Genomic DNA, 25,099 nt, shown 5'->3' on the forward strand with positions numbered 1-25,099 from the left:
CGTCGATCGTTCCCGTAGATCATGATCCAGAAGCTCTCGAGGGACATTCCTACGAACCGCACGAAGATAAGCGACCAACCAGCAGATTCGACCAACGGAAATTTCGCGTAGTACAATTACTAACCGCGGTATGGTCACCCACTAGCAATTTTCCTCTAGGGAGAGCTCAAAGGATTATGCCGCAGTAGAACCAACCGAACCCCAATCTAACAGAAGGACCTATTCGATCGATAGATAGATAGATAGATAGATCGATATACGCTTCGATGCGTTTACGAACGTCTATCTTGATCATTCGTGATATAAATGATTACTCGATGATAAAAGTGAAAATACATACACACACAAATCATTTCCCTTCTATCCGACAAGTTATTTCGCTCACCTTGATCGTCGCGTTGTGGGATCTTTCATAACCATAACCTCTGTGATATCTCCATACTTGGTGAAGTACTCTCTAAGGCCCTCTGTAATGATAAAAACAGATCCAAATTAATATTGCAACAAAGTATTACTTATTTGTGTTAGCACTAAAAACTAAAATTGGATAATATTTAAATTCACATGGTCATGCTAGGTGTATATCCTAAATATTAACGTATATAAAAATTTAATCGAAATATTTGGATATGCACTGACTTATATGAATCTCGACAATTTCAATCTTTCATGTATCATCTGCAATATTTGAAATTAACTTTAGACCGGATTTCGAATAATCCTTTTTTTCCTTTTTATTTCAATTGATATGAATTCCAAAATGAAATCATAGACTTTAAATATAGTAAGTTAAAGATAAAGTATCACGCAAACCCTCTTCAAAGTACCCGTACATAGCAGGATCCCCCTACAGTATAAAGCCCTCGCACTTGGTTAAATCTCGTTTGCTAGGAAATTGGTAACGAACGCCAGCCGAAAGGATTCGGCCAATTACCAAAACTTTCGTAATTGCGAGTACGGCCTAAGCTCTATTTAAAACCGAATTAAAACTTTCATTTTTCCCCTCGATTTGCATCGAACGAAGAAATCGAACTGGTCCCGCCCTGTCGACGCGTGACGGGTACAACACGTCCGCTTTTACCTGCCTAAAAGTCCTCTCTATATCTCCACAGGTGAAACGCGAAAAACTAAAACCCGAAGCAAGTAACTCGTTAACGAAGATCGCTTTAACGATCGTTTCAAAATCAAACTCGAGTGACGGGAAAATAGTTTTATCAGTTGAAGGATCACGCGACTAAAGCGGGTAACAGGGAGGAGGTGGGTGTACGTGTGATACCCCGTCGATATCGTAGCTTGCAAATCACGTAGTACGATAGGTCAATTTGAAATATCAAAAAAACAAAACTAAAATGATTTATGAATTATTTGAAATTCTCATATTTTTAGTCAGAGGAGTTTCTGATTTTGACGAAAATCCCTTTGAGCAATGCGACGTAGAGAGAGAGAGAGAGAGAGAGAGAGAGAGAGAGAGAGAGAAAGAGAATCGTTGACAGTAATTGGAATTAGTAGATAACAGCGCGCGACTTGACAGTGTCGAGCATAATCCGCATACCGTGATAAACTCGTAGTGCGTGCGTACACAGGAGAGCTTCAGCTTAACTCGTCGTCGTAGGGACCTAATTACTCATGCTCGATATACGAGCGTGTGAGCTTATTGACACTCTCTCTCTCTCTCTCTCTCTCTCTCTCTCTCTCTCAAGAAAAAAAAAAAAAAATATATATATATATATATATATATGCATACGTAATTATTAATGTTCGTTGGATTTATGAAAAGATTAATATAATATTAAACGAAAGATAATCTATCACATTTCTTGCATGATTATCTTTGATAGTACCATAATAATTATTTAATCAATGAGACATATTAATAATCATCGGTTTGACCGATAATTAGGGGATGGTCATATCGCAAAAGAAATTTTTTTAATCGATTTGCTGTAAAGTCACGAACACACGTGTACATGAATTAAACCCTCGTAACTGTATCGTAGAAAAGAAATAATTGGACCAAACCGTGATAGATTCATCGTACATTTTACATAGCGCAATTTCCATTGGTGCATAGAATAAGAGTAATGAAGACAATTTATTGTAGACCATGGCAGAAGCGTCGCAGGAGGTTCTATAAAGATCCGATGGCACGTAACATAGTGTAACCAATCTTGAGTACCTTCCGACCATGGCACCCTTCGACCTCTCTCTCTCTCCCTCTCTCTCTCTGTTTCTCTCCTAGCAACGCGTAGTTATATCGTAAAATGGTGAACCCTGGCTGAGAGCCAATATGGCCAAGCTCCAAATATATCTTACACTCTATCTAATTATACGCTGTTTTATCCAGACTGCTTTGAAAACCTAGTAATGCTCGGTAGTTACTAGCCTATTCGGTCCGCAAGTGCTCTCTTCTCTTCTCTTCTCTTCCCTTCTCTTCTCTTCTCTTCTTCGATAAGTTGGAGATACACTAACGTGATATAGGCTACTAAAAGAGAAAATTATGCGAAAGTTTTCCTTTTGCTCGACACGTTTTCTTTTTCGTTTGGTTATCTTTACGGGATTTACCCAAGGAGAAATCTAAACGGAAATTGTTCTCAAATACGTGTTCGAAAGAACATTTTAAGTATCATTGGGGTTTTCAAAAAAAAAAAAAATATATATATATATATAACAATATATTGGAATATACTTGTAAAATATATTTATTACTAGGATGATCCACCGACTTAAAACAAAAATGAAAAATGATTGATAAGGAAATGTCCTCATTACAAAATTAAAACAATGCACAAATTGACTTTCCCTTTATTCATTAATCATTCGCTCTCTATGTTCTTATAATTAGTCAAATTATTGCGTTTTCCTTGAAATTGTAGGGAAGTATATTATTCCGCAATTACGACGATGATATCTCAGAAAATTGTTAATTATATCCTGAGCATAATATTTTAGTCATAAAGTATTAATTAACTAAAGATTCGAATTAATTATTTTCACAAAGGAAGAGGTGTTTTGTTAAATAATATTATCATATACATACATCATATCATATATATATATTTTGGTAGAAAGATTTCTATAGAAATTTGGATGAACAATAATAAGAACCATTTCGTCTGACAAGCAACGAATGAGAACGAATGATAAAAAAAACTAATCGTTGATCCAATAAGCTTAAAACGATGAAGCTGATTCGCGTCCTCTAATCAAATAGTTTTTCTTTTAGCCTTCTTAAAGCTCTTTGGAACTCTCCTTTCTTCTACCATTCTATTATTCTCCGTTTGAGCTATGAAAATGTCGTTAAGTCGAAGAAGAGGAGCAAACCGTAGGGGGTTGGTAGGGGGTGGGTGGCTCGCTCGCCGATGCTTCTTTAATTTGTCTCGGCGCGGATTGATGGAAGTAATTTCGTCGTTTGCTAGAAGAGGTACTCTTAAAACGTCTCTTAGAACCCGCGAAAATTTACGGCCGTCATTTCCTTAATTGTTCCTCGGCACGACTTATTTTTCACGCTGAGAATCGGCGTGGGCGTCGGTGCACAATTCCTTGCATTCTTTTGCCCTTTTCCCTCGTATATAGTTAGGGAGGAAGGAAGGAAGGAAAGAAAAAAAAAGGAATTGCCAAGTCCTTTGGCCTTTTACCCTACCCCACGTGATACGTCTGTTTCCCCCCCCCCCCTAGAATTTCTCTATATGAAAAAAAGTCTTTCCTCTTTTCGTTCTTATAATTATGATTTAAAACGAAAAAAAACAAAGAAGTATACGAGACGATTTTTTGATTAATGAAAAACGTCGAATATTAAAACTGACAACTTTTGTGTAAGGTTTCAAATATATTCTGCAAAGGTGAATCTATCTCATGAAGATATTTGTTAAAATCATTGGTAAAATTATATATCTAAAACACTTAAAATTGCAAATATTTCTTCTGCTTTAATAGATTTTAAAGTGACACGTTTATGGACATTACGAATGATTAAAAGCCATGACAAAAACGTATGGAATAAAATTAAACGTATACATCTTCCTGGAACAACGTTCAAATCTAAAGGAATTTTCAAATCGTTAATTCTAAAGTGCATTAGAGAATCTTCTTAAAGCATTCAATATTTTTCAACAAGAATAATCGTCGAGTTAACATAAACACCAGAGCCTAGCCTAAGAATAATTTATTTTCTAGTATTTAATAGTACGAAGAATAAAAAAAAAGATAATTCTCGTTTAGACTGTAATAAGAAAACGATAACGATGAGTCAAGAGAAGTAATTATATCTAAAGACGATGGTAGTAGAAGGTCAATGCACCACACACTTTCTTCCATCTCTTTCTCTCTTTCTCGTCTAAGCTCGTGTGATCGTTTGAGATTAAATCGATTGTTAAATTTTCTATGCCAGTAGTAAGCCAATGTAACCCGTTGGCTACAACCAACCCCATACACCTCATTCGTCAACATTAATCCTGGCTTTATATCCTTTAATATATAAAGTGACTGGTTCTTTTTATTTTTTTTACAACCTGACACATATTTATTGAAAAATCTAAATTTATTCTTCTAAAAGCATAAAAGTTATATCAAATTAAGATCAACTTTAAAATTTATATAATTTTATTTGATTTTTTGTTTGAAAAAGTTTCTTTTTTTTTTTAACATTTTCTGTATGCATATATAAGTGATAAACGACTTTACAATAAATTAAATATTTAATATATAAAAATATAATTTTTGGTGGTCTTTTTTATATAAAGTGTTTCTCCAAACCACGTTTACATATACGGTAACTAATTTTTTAATATTAAAGTATATACCTTATATATACATATATATATATAATTTTTTAATATTATAGTAACAAATTTTTAATATTAAGGAATACCATTGCACTTAATTATAATATCACTATATGTAGAAAAACTATTAAATCTATTTTTATTGAGAACTATAAACGGTCTTGACAAAAAATAAAATGAAAAACAAAAAGTAATTTGAAATACTCAAGATTCAAAGAAAAAAAGAGAAATACGACGAATGAGAGATTAAAAAAAAATTTGCTTCAACGAGGCATCAAAAGATAAAAAGAGAAACAGTTTCGTGTCGTTTTTAAAAAGTTCAAGCGGGACCAACAACATTTGAGTACAACCAAAAATTGTTAAACCAAGCAAATTTGAAAGCACCTTCTCTTCAAGCGACTCGAGTATGCTCCTCCTCAACATTTTCTCTCTTCTTTTATTCCGACGTTTTCTTTTCATATCTACAGAGACCACCAAGCACAAAACTCGTAATATAAAATCAACTTTTGAAAAACATATTGGTCCCCTATATACATATATATATCCAGAAAGAAGATGAAGCAAACAAACAAGCAAACAAACCGAAAAAAAATCGAAAAGCGTGGCGGTTCATTCAAATAAGATGCCGTGGAAGGTTGCGAAAGATGAAGAAGAACTTGAAAAGGAGGAAGAAGAAGAAGAAGAAGAAGAAGAAGAAGAAGAAGGGTTCCGTATAAAGTTCTATATACGTGAACTTCTATCCTGTTCTATTCCATGTTGAAATCTTCAAGAGAGAAGTAGAGGTCAAAGGGAGGAAGGAGCTTGAAAGGGAGGGAGGAGCCTGTTTCCCCATTCCAGAGAATTCGTTCATTGAAACGAATGGCCTTGTCTACCCCTTTTCTTCTTATCCTTCTGTCTCTCATATCTCTGTTCTTCCTTCTTATATTCTCTTTCACTACACTTTCCGAACTCTATCCCTTCGCAAGGGTTAACCCCACTCCATCCACTTCTTCTTCTTCTTCTTCTTCTTCTTCTTCTTCTTCTTCTTCTTGTTCCTTTTCCACTTGCTTTCTCTTCTTTTCATTCTCATCTTCATCCTCATCCTTCTACTTCTTCTTCTTCTTCTTCTTCTTCTTCTTCTTCTTCTTCTTCTTCTTCTTCTTCTTCTTCTTCTTCTTCTTCTTCTTCTTCTCACTCTCATCATCATCCACGAATCCGTTAAGATTACTTATTCTGCGCCAAAGGACGCTCAAGGCTCGACCTTAAGGCATTATTTAAATAAACGCGAAGTTACTGCTGCGTGAAAAAGCAAACGAGAAAGGAGAGGTTAGGAAAAGAAAAAAAAACAGAAAAAAAAGGGGAAGGAGACGCGAGCAATCCAGTTATATTAATGGCTCCGCGATACCTTCAAGTAAAGAAAAAAATAAACCAAAAAGAAGAAGAAGAAGAAGAAAAAAATACCGCCTTCCTTATGATCTTAGAAAGATGAGATTTCCCACTAGCGAAGACGTGCCGCGTCGTCGTCTACGATAATGGATTATTATTTTAGTATCGTTTTTTTTTCTTTTTTACATTTCAGAAGTAGATACTAGAATGAATGAAAAAGAAGTGTAGAAAAATCAAAGTGTTATATATATTACTATATTACTATATTACTATATTACTTATGTTATTATTACATATATAGTAAACCGATATCAACCTTGGATATTTTATAATTGCTATTACCTTCAATTGTCAAAGTAGATTTTTTCATTAAACTTATGCGATATATAATAATAATAATTAAAAAACAATTATTATTATTTAATTCATATTTTAGTAATGAATTAAATTTAAATCTGTTATTGATAAGTGAAACATAATATGATCTCTTTACTGTGCGAACTTTTAAGCTTGGGAAATAAAAAGATCTATGGGGGATATACAAAGAGAGAGATAGAATTAAAAAAAAGACAAAAGATGGACAAAAAGGAATAAGAGATGCTAGAAGGGATGAGCATGGACTCTACGTTTCTCATGTTGCTTTCGTTCGCGTGCCGGTCTATTTTAAACATACCATAGTATTCCAAAAAGACAGTGGTGGTGGTAGTGGTGCGAATACATGTTCGCTTTTATGAATAGTCACATTAACTGTTGGTATAAGTACCCGAAATAATTCGTTTCGTGATATGTACGAGAGACCGATCAGTATAAAAAGAAAAATTACACGAATCTTTCATCCTTTAATTGTTTTTATTAATAAAAGAATAAAATTGAAGATTGAAAAAATAAAAAAAAATACTTTCGTTCTAACAAAAGTTGTTTTCGTTCGATGCATATAAGGTTTACGCATTTTTACATTATTGCACGTTTACGAGTAAAAACTTTGAGAAGATTGATCGATGAAAAAAATTTAATCCATTTATCTTGGAATATTAAATCAATATCAAATTTTGTTTCTGAGTTTTTTTGCTTTCAACCTATTGGCATGAAATAAATCGTCTAACGTGGATGAATTTACCAAACGAAAAAAAGAATGAAAATGATTTTTAAAATAATATTGATTCTCTTAAACGTAATCAAAAATACATTTGAAATATAACTTGAAAAAAAAAACTAGACGTATCCTTGAATAAAAAGAAAAAAAAATAAGGACAGAAAAGTTGATAGGAAATGAGAAGATGACCTATTTATATATCCTACTATTTATATTCCAAAGAATAGCAAAAAAAGGACTTTGACATTATAGCAGTAGATTCTGCTGGAGGGCCGATTCGAGTAAAAAGAAGAAGAAGAAGAAGAAGAAGGAGGAATGGAGGAAAAGAAGTTGGAGGAGGAGAAGGAGGAAAGGGAGGAGTTGATTTGGTAGGCACATATAGATTGCTACATAGGAACGTAGGAGGGATGACAGAACCTGAAGCCTACCTGGCCACGAGCCAAGCTCGTTCTTCTACGAGTTGCGATAGTGCATAGTCGATGTATAGTTAGAGTGCATACTCGATGCATAGTGGGTATCTAGCCACCACTCTGTCCCCACCACTCGGTCGCATGGGTGCCCGCATTGCAGCTATGGCCCACCATTCTAATGATGGCAACCACGCAGGTACAAATCTACCCAACTCCTGGCGCCCTCTCATTCCTACTACTTCGAACCTCCCCCGTTAACCCCTTCTTTACCACCAACCAAAGTCTACCCTAGCTAGCTAGCTAACTCGCGAACCTACGATTTTACTCTGACACTTTCCTTCGATTATGAATTTAAATTCTCCTTTCCTTGCTCCTTTTGAACAGTAAATTAAAACTCTAGAGACACATAATCTACCCTCTCTCTTTCAAGTAATCTCATATTTTCAACATTCGTAAAACCAAGAAATCGTATTCGTTCGTAAATGATTCATCAAGTTTTCCGCGAACTTTGCACTCACATTTTTCTTTTCCTCGATCTCCCTCCAATCACCTTTATACCATATATATATAAATGTAGGGAATTTTATTTAGGGTGAGAGGTGCGAAGTGAACATACACCCAGTTTAATCCTACTAATAAGATTTATTTAAAATAGGTATTAGAAAAAGTACAATAATAACTCCACAATCTTACGATTACAACTTAGATGAGCGACTGTATTCTTACAACTGATAACGACTTATAATACAACTGCGACTGTTACGACTGATGACTAACTAAGGCTACGGCTACTTTCTTATTTCTTTCCACATATTTTATATCAGAAATGACCTACACCCCTTTGGAGAGGGAAGGAGCTTACGAATCTTATTGACTAATAACATAAGAATCCACCCCATAGTCCACCGACGGGTACAGCCTATGGTTTTTGGTAGTGGGAACTATGCATAAAGAAACTTCATCTAAAACATCGGAATTTTATCTTTTTTATGGTATCGCATATGTTTACATAGGAATTCGAAACTCCTCAAAGGTCCCGACACTACACAAAAGGTTTTCATTACACCAATATATCTCGATAAATTCTTAGGTTTGTTTATGGTTTTATGGCCTTACTAATCTTTTTTTTTAGTCTCTGAATAGAGTTTTCCTTTCCAGAAAATAAAATATAAAGAAAAGAACTGAATACTAGTTTTTCGTCTACATCTTCGACACTTAAAACTCTTCTACATATATATACATATATACCGGTGTATATATAGAAATCTATCTTTTCTATACTCTACCTATCTATATATATATATATCGATATTTCTTCAACGATTTATGGCATCGAATTCGACATAAAGCCGAAGAAAAACCCGCAAAACTTTTCTCTTTTTTTCCCCAATCGTGACCGATGGTCGTGTAACGATAGAGCTTAATCCCATTGCTAATGAGGAGGGTAAAAGTCGACGGAACTTTTGCAGAGAGAGAGAAAGAGAGAATGGAAAAGAAATGGGAGCTATACTAGCAAGCGGGTGCAACGAGCAAGATCAGCAGCGCGATGTTCGACGTAAAAGCAAAGTAAAAGCGTACGATAGAAAGAAAGGAGAGATAAGGTAAAAGGGAAAAAGATATATATATATATATATATATATATATATATATATATATATAGGAAAAGGGGGATATCCATTCTTGTTACTCTCCTGGAGACATCTTTAATTCATCGAATGTGGATTGCGGGCTGAATCCTTGATGAGCTTTATTCCACATCCGCGCGCTCGAACTATTGGATTCGATGAGAGATTCTCATACGATAATACGCTCCGCTAAGCCAGTACCTCTCTCTCTCTCTCTCTCTCTCTCTCTCTCTACGTCTCACTTACACCATCGTCTTCTTTTATATCTTCTTTCCTTCCCCCCTTCTGTATAGCTTTCTCTCTCACTTCGATTCTCCTCTTCTTTCTGAGCCTTTCTCTGAGGGGTCGGTCGTCTTCTTTCCATCCATCTCTCTCTCTTTCTCTCTCTCACACCTTTAACTCGCCATCGAACCCAGTTCGGGGCGGCTCTTCGCCGCACTACCCACTTAAGAAGCTTTCTCGGAGCTTTTTCGATTTCGACTTTCTCTTTCTTCGTCTTTTTCTTTAAGCTCCTCCTCGCTTTCTTGCTTGCTTCTGTGCCAACCACCATCACCACCACCCACATCTCTCTCTCTTTTTCTCTTTCTCTTCTACCCCATCTCGTCGTCGTCCCGTTCCAATCTCGGACCCTCAATCCTTTCTCGTTTTCTCGCGGGAAATCGCGCGGAAAACTAGCCAGTAAAGATCCTCTCTCTTCTATTCTTTGTCTCTTTAGATCTCTCTGTCCGTTCGTTCCGTCTCGAGTGCTTGCTGGCTGGTTGGCTGGTTGGCTGGTGCTGGTGCTGGTGCTGGTGCTGCTGGATTGAGAGAGTTAGAACGGTCCTACTACTGTTGGCCAGTAATAGTAGTAGCCGATAATACCGTTCGAGAAGAGGAAAGATACGTCCAATCGAAGGTCTCGATCGATTTCTCTTCGATCACCTCCTCCTCCTCCTCCTACTACTACTACTACTACTACTACTTTTACTATTACTACTACTACTCACTTTTCTACTCTCTTTTAGCATCGCTTATCTACTTTCCTTTCTTTCTACGATCGCGATATACCATTGCCGAACGAATGCTCTTACGAATGGAGTCCGCTTTACCTTCTTTGTGTCTTTTTAAGATACTTCCAATTCATAGACACTATTTCATGCCAACTATATATATATATATTTATCAGAGAGAGGGAAGAAATAGCTTAAAATTATCTTATAAAATGATTCAAATAATTTGCACCAATAACAATCATTTTATATTATTTTAAATACAACAGTTTTTCCTTACAAAATAAGCAATAGTTTAAAATTATCTTATAAAACGATACGAATAATTTTCACCAATAACAATTATTTTAAATTATTTTTAATACACCCGTTTTTCCTTACAAATCTCTTCTACATTATCATCTTTTTATTTTTCATTTCGAAAAAAAGAAAAATAAAATAAAGATTCGAGTAAAGTACCGTTGAAATCCCACAAGCTCGTTCCAATAACCAGCCAACGAATTGATCCTACTGCTGGGATGTCGACTAGTACAACTATTACAAAAAAAAAAGAAAAGATACCTACGATACGATACTAGAAAAATCTTATGGATTTTCATGAATTATCCCCCTTTCCTTCCATATTCAATGGTATAATATAAAAATTATCCAAGCAACAGAATTGAAGTGAACAAAATCTAGGAAGAGCAAAGTGATAGGAAAAAGAAAGAAATAAATAGATAGTCGTTGAAGTGAAAAAGAAATTAAAAAGGAAGAGAGGAAGGAAGGAAGGAAGAATAGAATATCTGTGCCAGCTAGCGAAAGAGGGAAAAAGAGAAAGAGAGAAAGAGAGGGAGAGAGATAGATAGGAAAACACGGGCCACGACCGCGATTGCAAAGAGTCTCTGCGCCAAGCCTAGTTTAATAATTCAAATCTCTCAGTACTCGAAAAATTGAATTTAATAATTCAATCCAGAGGAAACCCCGACGGTTACGAGTAGTCGAGGCCGCTGGACCAACAGAACCCGATCAAAAATGCAATATCCAGCTCGATGTCTTAATCCGATTTCACTGGCGTATGCTTCGTTTTCATTCGTTATCTCTCACCTTCTTCCTGGCCTTTCATTTCTTTATCTCCCTCCCTCCCCCCTCTCTCTCTCTCTCTCTCTCTCTCTCTCTCTCTCTCTCTCTCTCTCTCAAATCTCACCACTTTTCTCTTTTTTCTCTTCTTTTCCACTATCGGTAAGGAAATTTGTTTTGTTTTTTGTTTTTTTTTTTGTTAATGTATTTAAAAACAAGCACGCATATACATAATTTTATTATGCGTAGAAAATGGTCAAAATTCAGTCGTTAAAGAAGTCGAATTATATTTTATTATATTTGTTGAGTTGAGAGGATTTTAAAGGCGAGGGGGAGTGAGGTTGGCTGGGGAAATACTGAAAAATATAAAGCGACGTTATACGAGAAGCAATTGAATGACTATATATTCCCCCTCCTATCACCACTATCACCACTACCAGCATCATGTATAACTTATATTTCTAACCGAGCAAGAGCCGATTACGCAAAGCGATATTGGTATTGGGAAAAGGGGAAATGAAGAGAACGAAGGGGGAGGAGGGGATAAAACCAGAGAGACGAGGCGAGTTCGTGCGTAGTCGCGGTAATTAACCTTCGTTAACCTCGAATTGTCCTCCATGGTTGAATTCAATGTATCGGTGACGTCAAAGAAACATATTAATACGATGTTAGTAAGTAGAAAACGACAAGTGGAGAGAGAGAAAGAAATTGCCTCACGAATCGGTGATACTTTGACGAATAATTTTTTGTCCATCTAAAAAAATTTAAAGATTACGAAGAAAACTCGTAAAATTTTCTATCAATTATATTTTTTGTAAAAAAGGTTGTTGTGATGGGTCGCATATCTAGTGATGGTAGGTAGATGGAGAACGGCAAATTACAAGATTGGAAGTACGAAACAACATAACTCGGGCACGTCACATAAATACTAGTACATTTTAATGAGAGCAAAAGAGATAGTATTGTCAATGCCAAAAAATATCGGTCACTTATCCAAACATAGATTCACTTATAATTAGAAGCATGGACATACGGTTAATGGTACACGTAAGAGGCAAGAAAGTATCATAGATGAGAGAGTATTTGAGAATGAATATCACGAGGAGATGATCATGCCAAACGCACTTGTGCAACGAGAATTAATGTGTTTGTTTCTATCTATAACAACGATAGCCTACTTAGAAATCGATATTTCAATTCATTTTCCAATCATTATTAATGTGTTATCGAATATCGCATATATATATACATAGATATATATTATACCTCTTTTCATACATGAAAACTTATTGCTAATATTAAACTAATATATTGCAGAAAAATCTCTACTATAATAAGTACTATATATCTTTTAATTTTTTTTCCTCGTAAATTATATATATATATATTTATGTATATATGTATAAATTATAGAAATTTATAAATATATATATTTATATATAATAAATAATATTAATATAATAATTAATTATAATAATAATATTAAATTATATATAATATATATTAAATATATTAAATTACATATATTTATATATAATTTATTTATATTAATTATTTAGATATATATATAGACACCTAACTATTAATTATTATATAAACTATTAATAAGTATATACTATATTATATATATACACATCTAACTAAATTATGTTCAAGAAATGAATACGAATTTGTACGAAAATGAAATGTTGTTTTCAAAGAAATATCATATCAATGATATATGATAATTAATCTTAAACGAGATCTCCGCTCGTTAACATAAGACCTAGATGAAAATTATTCACTATGACACATGACTTCGGCATCAGTCGATTTGGCATCAGGATTAAAGAAACCATACTTATATATAGAAATCTGGATCCGTTGATTAAGATTCGTGATTAGTAATTTATTTTGGTTGTTTGGGCCGTATATCGTAGTGCTAAACTTGGCGGCGTTCGGTACCCCGGTACAATTTGTTCTATTAGCCTCGATTATCGGTCCTCTTTCTTTTTCTATTTGTCTGTCTATCAATCCTTCTTTCTTCCTTTCAACGATAGATTCAAGAAAAAGGTTCGATCATTTTTATCGATAAGATCATCCAAAGGGGTCTTGTTTTGAGTGAACGATAGTCGTTTTATGGGATGGAATGGGTTGGGATGGAATGGGGAATCGATTGTTTCAATTCGACAATTTCTTACTGTCATAGTCATTGGAAAACGGCTCGAATCGGGTTTTATCGAAGAAGAGCTTTTCATTGTTTCCCACGAATGCACCCATTTGAGAATAGTCAAATCGCGAAATCCGGATAAAGGTATAGGAAAATGAGAAATTTTCAAATTTTCCCTATCAACGAGGAATTTCGATTTTCATCGTAAACGACGGATACTGATGAGAAAGAAATAAATGAAGAAGAAGAAGAAGAAAGGGGAGATGAAAGAGTTAAAGAGAAAATACCGAAGGAACGAAAGTGTCGATGGTACGTTGTTGGAAAACGAGTTGGATTCGAACAACCCGCGATATTACCGATTCGCCTAGCAATTATCCCCGGTGGAAAAGCGAAATACCGGCTTCCAATTAATGTGCCGAGTTCGTTCGTTCGTTCGTTCGTTCGTTCGTTCGTTCGTTCGCTCGCTCGTTTGTTCGTTCGTTCGTTCGTTCGTTGCTTCGTTTTCGTTGATTTTTTACCCGACACACCAACCAAAGAACGAATGTTCGCGGGAAACTTCAAAAAAAGGAAAGAAGAACGAACGAACAAACGAACAAACAAACGAACAAAAAAATATATGAAAGTAGAAAATTTACGTAACGTGCATGAAAGATCGTTGAGATGTTACTTGCAAAAAAAAAAGAAATAAAAAAGGAAAGTGACAGAAAGAAAATGGATAGGGATAAATAGCATAATAATAGGCGAATGTCGAGGACACGAATATGCGCTTGCTAAATTAGAATCCGCTGACGCGATACGCTGCGTCAGCCGTTCTGCTCCCTGACGTTGGTTGGTTGGTTGGTTGGTTGGTTGGTTGGTTGGTTGGTTGGTTGGTTGGTTGGTTGTTGACTTTAATGGGCTCAATACATGATTTCCTCTCTTAATTTGTGATTTACTGGAAAATTGCCGAGCGTAATGTGTATTCGCATAATATTCCGGTATGACTTAGATCGATCAATATTTTTCTCTAAACGACTATTACAATTGTTATTTGTCATCTAAATTTTACTAACATCCAAAAACTTTATTGTTCAAATAATAGTAATTATTCCTTTGTATTTTGCAAGTGTGCAATCAATTTTGGTTTGTAATCATTGGTTTTCCTTAGTTTCGGTCAGTTGATTGTTCTGTACAACATCTGGAATTTAGTCGGTTGAATTTAGATGTACCATATATATCCCTATATGACTAGAAACAAAAGTAGAATATAGGTCTCGGTAGTGTTGCTATTTTGAATCAACGACGCCTACTTCGTATTTATCTTTCTCTCTCTCTCTCTCTCTCTCTCTCTAGTTCTCTCTTTCCTTCTGGTTGGCCTGACATCAAAATCGTGAAGAGCAACCAATTCGATCTGTTGTCATTCAAGGAACGCTTTGCCAAACCTACTTGGTGGTGGTGGTGGTCATAAATTCAGTCACTTTGTACTCTAAAAGAGAGTCCCCAACCCATTGTTCTGTCAAAAGAGAACGAGAAACGAAATTTTACCGCCTTTCTTTCTTCATCTTTCATCTTTCACATTTCTTAACTCTCAACTTTAGTACATAATAGTACTACTCGTTCGTAAAAATCCTCGATTTTACACACGAAAAAAAAAGGAATTTTTCACTCGTACGAAAAAATGAGATCTTGAAAAATGTTGAAAAAAGACGAAGGGGTAGGTTGGTACATGCCACAATAAAAATTATTCCCAATGCATCGTTATTATTTACGAACGTAGAAAAAAGACACATCCAACCCAACGGCTACTACTCGGGGGAAAAAAAACGTCTTCTTCTTTCTCGGAAGGTTCGTAAAATGCAGCACTTTGCGATATCACAAAATGCCTGGTGCACCCGGCGCAAAAGAGACTCCAACCATATTTTATATCCTTGCCTCCTCCTCTTGAGAAACCCTGACGTACATAGACAGGAGGAGACACTCGACTTTCTCCCGGAGACTCATAGAAAACGCTTAAACGTTGAAAAAAAAAAGGAAAAAAAGTCTCCTCGTCGTTCCACCAGTCTCTCCAGTGTCTTTTTTACTTTTCTCTTTCAACGCATTGCGGACGAGATACATAACAGCGGTTAAAAGAAATAACGTAGTCCAAAAAGGTGAAGAAACAAAAAAAAAAGAAAAAAGAAGAGGAAAAAAACATTTGAGGGAGGGAAGGAAAAAGAGATCAGGTTTACGTTTACGTAGTAGCGACCTTAATTTCCAACGTATATTTAAACTCTTTAAGCTGCTCGTTTCCCTTGACGGCATTACCTCCCCCACCTACTACTAATATTTTCCCTCTTCTTTCTTCCCGAAGGAGTTGCTGTTGCTGCTGATCTTCTTCTTCTTCTCCTCTTCCAACCCATTCTATTTTCCTTGCTCGTCTTCTCGTCCTCCCCACCCAAACCCACCCCTTCTCCTTCCATTTACTCTCTGTTTGCCTATACTTTGGCCCTGTAGTGAACAAAAGACAAACTCCTCTATACCGGGGGGTTGAGAAACGGGGAGGGGGTTTGGAAACTTCCGTCCTGTCGACGGAAATGAAACGTCGAGGCCCAGCGACCTCCAGCTTAAACGCAACTGTTCTCTTCTTCCTCGTAGTACTACCTGACGACGACGACGACGACGACGACGACGACGACGTCCCATGAACCAAACGACGGCTTCTACTTCCTTCATTTCGATTTTCTACAGAGACTACTACAACGACGCAATGTAACACAACACAACGCATATGTACCCACCATCACCACCCCCTCCTACATGTCATAGCGTATTGTTGAATAATATTTAACAACATATATTTATTTAACCTATTACTTGCAAATGGCTTTCTTTGGAACGCATTTACAAATTTTTTTTTAATAACTGCAACTTTAGAATGGAATATATTCGTTAAAATTGTTGGATCGTTTATTTAAATTATTATATTTTATATTACTATATAATAATTTATAATAATATTATATTATTATATTTTATTATAAAATATATAAAAATTATATATATATAAATATATATATATATATATTATATATTTTTTAATATATTATATATATTTAATAAATTTTTATATATTTATATACATAATATATTTTTTAATTTTTATTTAATTTATATTAATAAATTTATAATATTATTTAATTAATATTATAATATAATTTTTATATATTTATATATATATATAATATATAAAAATATATATATAAAATTATTTCTATATTTAAATAAAAAAAAAGACAAATGTTGCAAAAATAGTTCTATTTGGTTAATATGAATATTATTATAAACTTTAATTAATTTTTTTGTTGCATTTTTGTATTGTGGCAAGTAATGGGTTAACGAAAGTACGTTTCGACCTGTTATGACGTATTTTTACAGTTTACTTGTTCGTTACTTCCCCTTTATTTTTTCATACAGGATAATATAAGAAGTGATTTCGAATTTCGTCGTCGTAGTCACGAGCAACAAGATTTCCGCACAACTACAGAAATCTATAGCAAAGTTCTAAACGAATCTTTCGAATTTTACGACGACTACGAGATATCAAGATACGGAGGACGACGACGATGATAACAACGACGACGACGACTTAACCTTTCAGAATGAAAGTATATGAGCCGTTGAATTCGATTAAAGTAGATTATACGCTTCGATTTATGAGTCATAAAAGTACGTTATACGAGAGGACCGTTGTAAATAAATGACAAATGTAATTTATAACACTCAAGACGTAAGCTAGGTACAATGGATTCAGTTAAAAATGCACCGATGAATTTTAAAATGATAAAATAACTTCTTATTTAGATTTCAAGTATCTGCATCTCTTTTTTTTCGTATATCCGAAAGTATTTATCCAAAAAAAGATATATTCCCGAGGTATCTTTTAAAAAATAACAAAAGAAAAGAAAAGCAAAACGAGGATAAATAGGGGTAGGAGGGTGAGGGGTGGTAAACGAAGAGAAAGAAATAAAAAAAAAATAAGAGACAACGTTAAAAGCCAACGTGGTGGCAAAGGTGGCCCCGCCGTGTTTTCAAGGATTTAATTCTTTCATTGTGGGTTTTAAAACGAAAGAAGGACCATCCCAAGCTCAAAACCGCAAGTTCGAAAGCCGCGACGACGACGACCCTCGAATAATGCAACAATCGTGTTTCACGGAAGCGAATTTCGTGTTAGTGGGCTAACCGTAGTCAGTCTTCTTCTACCCTGTAGATATTCCTCTAACGTATAAGTGGAGAGGAATCAGAATAGTGGCATGTAACGTAACCAGCTTCAAACTAGCTTTGACACACTCCTTTCGATCGTATCTCCGACTTAACAGGCTTTACATAAGCCTCACTCTTTCTCTCTCTCTCTTTCTCTCTTTCTTTCCGGATGTGCTCTACCTTGTTCCTTCGTCCGGACTGACATAGCACCACTTGCTCCACTTTCGCGTTCTGCTACTACTACTTTCTATGTCACGAATACTTCAACTTTATTCTCTTCGGCACGTTCGCCTTCCCTTTTCCTTATTTCACAGATACTTCGAAAACAACCCCCGACTGAAGGGGGTTACCTATCATCGCCAATAATTATTCCCATAAAAAAATATAATATCCATTTTCTTATCTAGTTACTACTTTTCGTTGAAAAAACTTTTTAATATCATGCAAATAAATAAAAAATAATTAACAAATTCGACTAGGTGAACGTATAATAATTTATTCCCTAAAATACTTTGATGTATTGCTCGAACAATCTGCGAAATAAAATGTGTGAAAGGTTGCGTCAAGATTTTTTTTTCCTCTCTTATAATAAGTCGAATAAATGTTAAGTTATACCAATGGTCTAACCAATTCTGCTAGCATACAAAATGTATTTCTCTCTTTCTCTCTCTCGTATTCGACTACCATTTTTGTACGTTTGAGGTTCCGCGGTCAGTAAAAACTGTGGATAGCTGCGCGTTACTGGAGGATGGCCAAAAGGTATGAAGTAGTAAAGAGAGAGATAGAGAGAGATAGAGAGAGAGAGACCCCATACGTGGCTTTGACTCAGCTATGCGGCCCGCAATTTTAGAATCCACTTTATTCGACCGACACTCGACCGCTTCCACCCCACCCCCGGACTCCACTCTACCCCTATCCTCTTATTCTCTATCTCCGCTTCTCTTTTTTTATTTCTTTTTCCTATCTATACGACGACGACTACTGGCTTGCCCGAAAACTTCTATAGCAATGACGACGACTACTACGACGGCTACTACGACGACTCCAGATAGTTTTGCATTTGGACTATGGTTTTTCTCTCTCTCACTCACTCTCTCTCTCTCTCTCTCTCTCTCTCTCTCGAAAAGTTTTTCTAGAAATTTTTTCTACCCGACCACCGCGACAACTGCTGCTGCTGCTACTCCACCTTCTTTATGGCTTTCACTCTTATCGGCTATGAGAGAAGAAAAAAATATGGGAGGAATGATTCGAAACTGAGAGCTTTCGTGTAACCACCACCATATTACTATCATCATAGTCATATCACAGTTATCACGCCATTTCTTCTAATTGAAATCAAAGGTAGAGAGTCACGAGTTATAGTAAAAGAATTTATGAAACTATTTGAAAGAAATATAAAGTTTGCGAAAAGAAAAAGTTCCCACCTTTTCAACACAAGTGCGTATTTATTAAAAAAAAAATAAAAAAAAACAGATTATTTTGTGATTTTTTTCTTTTACTTCTTTGTTGATTTTGAAGAAGAAATGTATCGAAAAAAAAAACAAGAGTTGAGTTGTTCGTACATATACCGTATGAATTAGGGTTCCTCGTAAATTATGAAATAATTTATGAACAGGGTTAGAGGACAGAAAAAGAAAAAAAAAGTATTAAACATTTGCACTGGATAAGAGTAAGTTTAAAGGTGTCAGGTGCACGCACTGGCGAACTTGCCAGAGAACGCAAAAATACACGTATCACGCCTTCCCTTTGCTGCACCACTATACAACAACGACGGTCGTGCAGCAGCAGCAGCATCACATCGGTCGTGGTGCCCTTTCTCTTCTCGTTTTCCAACCCTCAACCCTTTTCCCTTTTTTTTCTATTTTCTTCACGCAACTACCGCGTTCTTTTACTTTCTCTCTCTCTTACTCTTTTTTCTTTTTTTTTCGCTTGACGTCATTTACATTGAAGCAGCGTATACGGTGTTCGATATCTCAACAATGGACGATACAATACCTAAATGTATAGCGTGAATAGTGACGTTCAAACAAGAACGACAGACAGAAAGAGAAAAAGAAAGAGAGAGAAATGTAGGAAAAGAAAAAAAAAGTGATGACGATAAAGAGGGAAACGGCAGAACACGGATGTAGGAAAAAGGATGAAATAGGAACGGGATGGTTCGTGGTGGTGGTGATGGTGGTGGCCGGTTTTTTCTTTTTTCTCTGCCCCCTTTTTTTTCTCTGCGTATGCAACCGCTAGCAAACCAAACCCCGTGTCCCATCAGAAATATTCGACTTTTGGTCCACACTTGAATATGACGAAAAAGGGAGATGAAAGAAAATGAAACAAAAAATCAACGGTATAATTTTTTATGGAATTTAATTAAATACTTTTTGGGATAAATTCGCATTTACGCGCCACGAATTATTTAAGTCGAACGATATTACTATCGTTATTGAAACGATACGACCACGAAATTGGAAAATTTCTGTTTCTAATTTATATTTCTCTCTCTCTCTCTCTCTCTCTCTCTCTCGTTTTTAGAAAAATTCATCGAATTTTCAGTGTCGATTCAAATCGATATAAACTTACGTTTTTAGGTTTAATATTTAATATATAATAATTAACTTAAATTACTATATATATATTTAATATAATTTATTTAGTATTTTAGTAAATTATATTTTAGTACTAAATATAGTACTTTTTTATTTATATAAGTATAATTATATATATTATATTTATATACTAAAAAAATTATAGTAGTAAAATAAACTAAAATAAAATAAAATATATATACTAAAAATTTTTTTATTCAAATAATAAAAAATTATACTGAAAAATATTTTAGTAAAATATAATTAATTTAAGTATAATACTATGTAAATATAATATACTAAATTTAATACGATTATCGAGACATATCGATACACGAATTTATACTTTGAAACTGAACACCATATGAAAACAGAAAATTACGCGAATGAAAACGCGTAAAATAATAAAAATTATACAATTCGATAAGACAGAAGAAGCCGACAACTATCACCGCTATTTAACCCAACCGGTATCTAGTGTGGGGTTCTGTACAGGCTTTTGTTTTAACCATAGAGTGATAGCTAGTGAACTTAGGTAGTGTAGGAGGAAAGTATGGGGAATGGATTGATTGATGGTGTAAAACGTGTGGTGGTGGTAGGGTTGTGGCAGAGAAGAAGCTGCCTACCTATGACACAGACGGTCGATAAATCTGCTACTCTCTCCTCAAACAATTTTATCTGTAACCCCTTGAAAAAAAGGAACCCCTTCAAAAACCTTTTGCGTTCTCGTTCGTACAAGTAAAAAATTCCAAGCGACTTTGCTTTTTTTTTTCTTCTTTTTTTCCTAGTTTTCGATTTCTTTTCACGATGTTTTCGTGTGTATTTCTCCCGTTTTTTTCCTCCCTCAAAGGACAAAGATGTCCAAAAGAAAACAGGAGGGACAGAAAAGAAAAAAGAAAGGGGAAAAAGGATAAAAAAAAATGTAGATTTCGTTCCAATAGAGAAAAGCTAGGGAGTTGAGAAAACGATTTAGAAGACAGATTGGCTTCGGTTCTAGCTGGACACAGTGGTGTTCATAGTGGTGGTGTGGGTGGTGTGTCCTTCGTACCCTTAACCACGCATTTTTCGATTGAACGTATCGATGTTGCGAATCTCTAATGCTTAGATCCTTGAAATGTAGCGTTTGTGAGTTGCGAGTTTTCTATCCCTTCTGAATAAAAAGGGGCTAAGAGGAAGAGAAAGAAGAAAAAAAAGAGGAAGAGGAAGTGGTGGTAGAGGAGGAGGAGGAGGAGGAGGAGTAGGCGGAGGAATAGAAGAGAAAAAGTCTTTCCTAAGGGAGCACTTCAAACTCATCGGCTAACCTCTAATCTCGACGTCATCGATAACAATGACATCAGCAGACAATGGAAAATCGATAGAACCACTCAACGTTTCTTTCGCTCAAACTGGATTGGGATCGAGCTTCTTCTTCTCCTTCCCTTTTGCGTTGGATTCTTTCGAGTACGAATTGTCCGTGCGAGACGTTCACCTCTCTCTCTCTCTCTTTCTCTCTCTTTCCCTCTCTATCTCTCTCTTTCCCTCTCTATCTCTCTCTTTCTCTCTCTTTTCTCTCTAGCTTAAATCGTTGAACGGGTCTGAAGCTAAGGAACGAAGGAAAACGGGAGATGTCGCACAGCACGGTGACACAGCATGCGCGTGCCGAGAATCCTTGAAAAAGGAGAGATACCCCGGTTAGAGCTCGGAGGACACACCGGAAGAGAAAGAACGAGCTTCGAGGGAAATTTATAAAGGCCTACGTGCTCTTGAGCCAACAACTCCGTGAGCCACGTGATACTTTATAATGGTGTTTTGTTTGCGAGAGGGTGATGCTAATGCCCAACGCTAAAGCTTGCTCTCTCTCTCCCTCTCTCTATCTCTCTCCCTCTCTCTATCTCTCTCTTTTCCTTCGCTAGTTGTTGGTTTACAGAGTTCATAAGATGCAACGTGAATTCGCTTGGCATTCGCCCTTACTCGTATTCTCTTTCTCTGTTCCACTTTTGTGCCACACGACAAGAGGGTTTATTGCAACGTGGAAGGAGGACGACGATGCCCTCTACCACCCACGCGAAATTTTCCCTTTATATTCCTTCTTGGAAAAAATATTGTCACGAATTATACAAGAAACAACTGCAAATTAGGTGGTCCTTGGAATTTTCCTTATACGCTCTTTATCCTACTACTACTACTACTATCTATTATCGTTTACTTTTATTATCATCGTGGGCTGTTACGTGTATCTAGAAAATAAGTGTACATTTTAGATTTAGTATTAGATTAAATAATGCATAAAATATCCCTTAGAATGTTAATAATTAATGAAAGAAATTCTGTTTACATTAGCAAAAATAAAAATATTGCAATTGAAAGTGCTAGAGGAGCATGCAGTGCACGTGGTTGTACTTTTTTCCAATGTAAATATTTATTTAACCATATCAAAGGATTAACAAAAACAAATTAAGATTTTTACATTTGAAGAAATAACATTGTTAATAATTATTCGATCACTTAACCGATTAAACCGCACCCTTTAGATCGTTAGAGCGTTAAAACTTACGACCTCTCTTTCTCTCGGCCGATCTTATCGTTCAGGAAATTATACATCGTCCGGACGAGAAGGAGCTTCCAAGAGACTTGTAAGTAATATTATCTGAAGGGAACATAACCACCAACCACCACCACCAACCACCTCCACCACCACCACCACCAACCATCACCACCACCACCACCACCACCACCAGCTCCTCTTCACTACCAGCACTGTCTGGCGCATAACAGACCTCAAAGTCTCAGTGGGAGATGTACAACCCTTTAAGGTGCTTCGGTAACACCGCGTGAGCTTCCTGCTGATCTCCTTTGCTAATATCGCAACTATTAATATTGCGAATATTGCTTCATAAAGGCGTACTTAAGCTTTACGAAGAACGCGTGACTACCTAATACCATGGAATTAAATGTTATTCAACGAAGAGAATCTAACAATTAACGAATCATAATACTTTTCATATCTTATCATGAACCTTTTTGTTCTTCTCTTAATTTGGATTAATAAGATGACCGTAAAAACGTTTAAAATAATTTATATTTAACATATAATATATTATTGTCCAAGTAAGATAATGTATTCGTGATTAAATTAATTGAACAATTTTTCAAAGGAAACAAAAAAGTGTTAAATTTGTACGTTTCTTTTATTTATCGCGAAGCAAATAATACAATCGTATCTTTTCAGAAATGGTTGGCAATTCTTTCCTTCAAAAATCGTCGTAACTCAACGACCACTTCTTATATTCTTTATTTTCGTCTTAAAATTGTCAGAACGAATGGAATTACGCGGTCCATTAGGAGAAGTATCTGAACTCGTACAAAACGTAGAAAGAGAGAAAGAGAAAGAGAGAGAGTATCCGAGACTAAAGTGAATCGACACGCATTAACTGCAACAGCAAATGAAATTCTTCCCCTCTTTTTCCTCGTTTCTATCCTTCCCTTTGTCTACCCGTTTCTTTTTGTCTTTATCTCTTAAATGCAACGCCGTTCTCGGCTCATCCACAGCAAGTTTAATATGGGTTATAAATCCTCGACTCTTTTCTTATGTAAATACGAACCCAACCAAGACTTGAGCAACCCGAACCTCTCTCTCTTCCACCCGTCTTACCTTGTCTTGCCTTGGCAAACCACCATCGCGATGCCTTCTTTATTTCCATCTCTTATTTCCCCTTATTTCTTTTTTCCCCTTTCTTTTCTTTTACTTTTCCTTTCTACCTTCTCTCTCTCTCTCTCTCTCTTAACATTTACTATTATACAATTTAAATGTTAAAAACATTAAAACGTTCACAATGCTTTTTATATCTTAGAAAAACCTTATTTATCGTTGTTTTCTTTCTACCTAAATTCGCATTATTTCAAGCAAGTATCGTTATAACGTGATAATAAATATGAATTCGAAAAAAAATGAAAACTGAGAGATCTTAACTGCAAAATAGTATAGAATCGTATAGATTCACATTAATTGAAAACGTCAAGAAGAATTTTTTGAATAAAATGAAATATCTTTGATATTCGGAAATGAATCTCTCTGTGTGCAACGAAGTTAGTGGTGTCACGAATTGAAAGGAATGGAATATAGTTAGCAATCGCAAAAATATTGATGCTGCGTAGGAGGTCTAAGAAACGTCACCACAGCATCATATATATATATATATATATAACATACATACATACATATTCATAAAGAGAACTCGCGGTGAGAATTCATTAAGCCAAGAGTGGCCTCCAATCGTTTCTAACGTTCGAACTTCATCGAACGATGGTTGGTAGGTAGAAAACGAATGAACGAACGAATGAACGAATGAATGAACGAGCTCGCGCTTTCATTGAAATTAGATTCACATGCATATCCTCGATCGAGTCGGCTCGTTTCTGTTAGCAAGAAGAGTAGATGGTTCGATCAACGATAATTCGAAAATGCGACTATGCTACGAAGAGCTTTCACATTATTGCAGCACACTGTTTTCTCTCTTTCTTTCTCTCACACATTTTTACCCTTTTTCTCATGCGTTTCTATTATCGAAATTAAAACGATATTTAGCCGGCATTGCAAAACGAGAACGAACTTTCGTTCGAAACTCTTCTCGCAAATTCTCTGGCCCTTTATTTTCTACCTAACTAACGTGTGACGTACAGTAACCACCATGTGTGTATGCGTGTGAGTCAGTGCCATAAATACGCATCATTCGAAGAACGTGAATACGACAACCCCCGTGTGGTTTAACACTTTTCTCTTTTTGCGAATATCTTCGTTCGTTCGGACGAGTCCCTCATACCAAAGTGGAATGCGGTTGTGGCCCGTTTCATCGTC

At 35.6% G+C, this 25,099-nt stretch overlaps 1 protein-coding gene across 5 annotated transcripts in view; it reads right to left on the reverse strand.

Moving 5' to 3' along the window:
• The window catches only part of Rbp6 (RNA-binding protein 6), a 583,327-nt gene that overhangs the window by 364,061 nt on the left and 194,167 nt on the right, over positions 1–25,099 (reverse strand). For all 5 annotated transcript variants that reach the window (XM_015319952.2, XM_015319953.2, XM_015319955.2 and 2 more), the window contains one exon: positions 386–467. In XM_015319952.2, coding sequence (XP_015175438.2) covers positions 386–467 — 82 coding nt within the window. The remainder of the gene's footprint in view (positions 1–385; positions 468–25,099) is intronic.

Source organism: Polistes dominula, unplaced genomic scaffold (genome assembly GCF_049000335.1).
Source record: "Polistes dominula isolate Pdom_NZ unplaced genomic scaffold, Pdom_raw_medaka contig_77, whole genome shotgun sequence".
Lineage (NCBI taxonomy): Eukaryota > Metazoa > Arthropoda > Insecta > Hymenoptera > Vespidae > Polistes > Polistes dominula.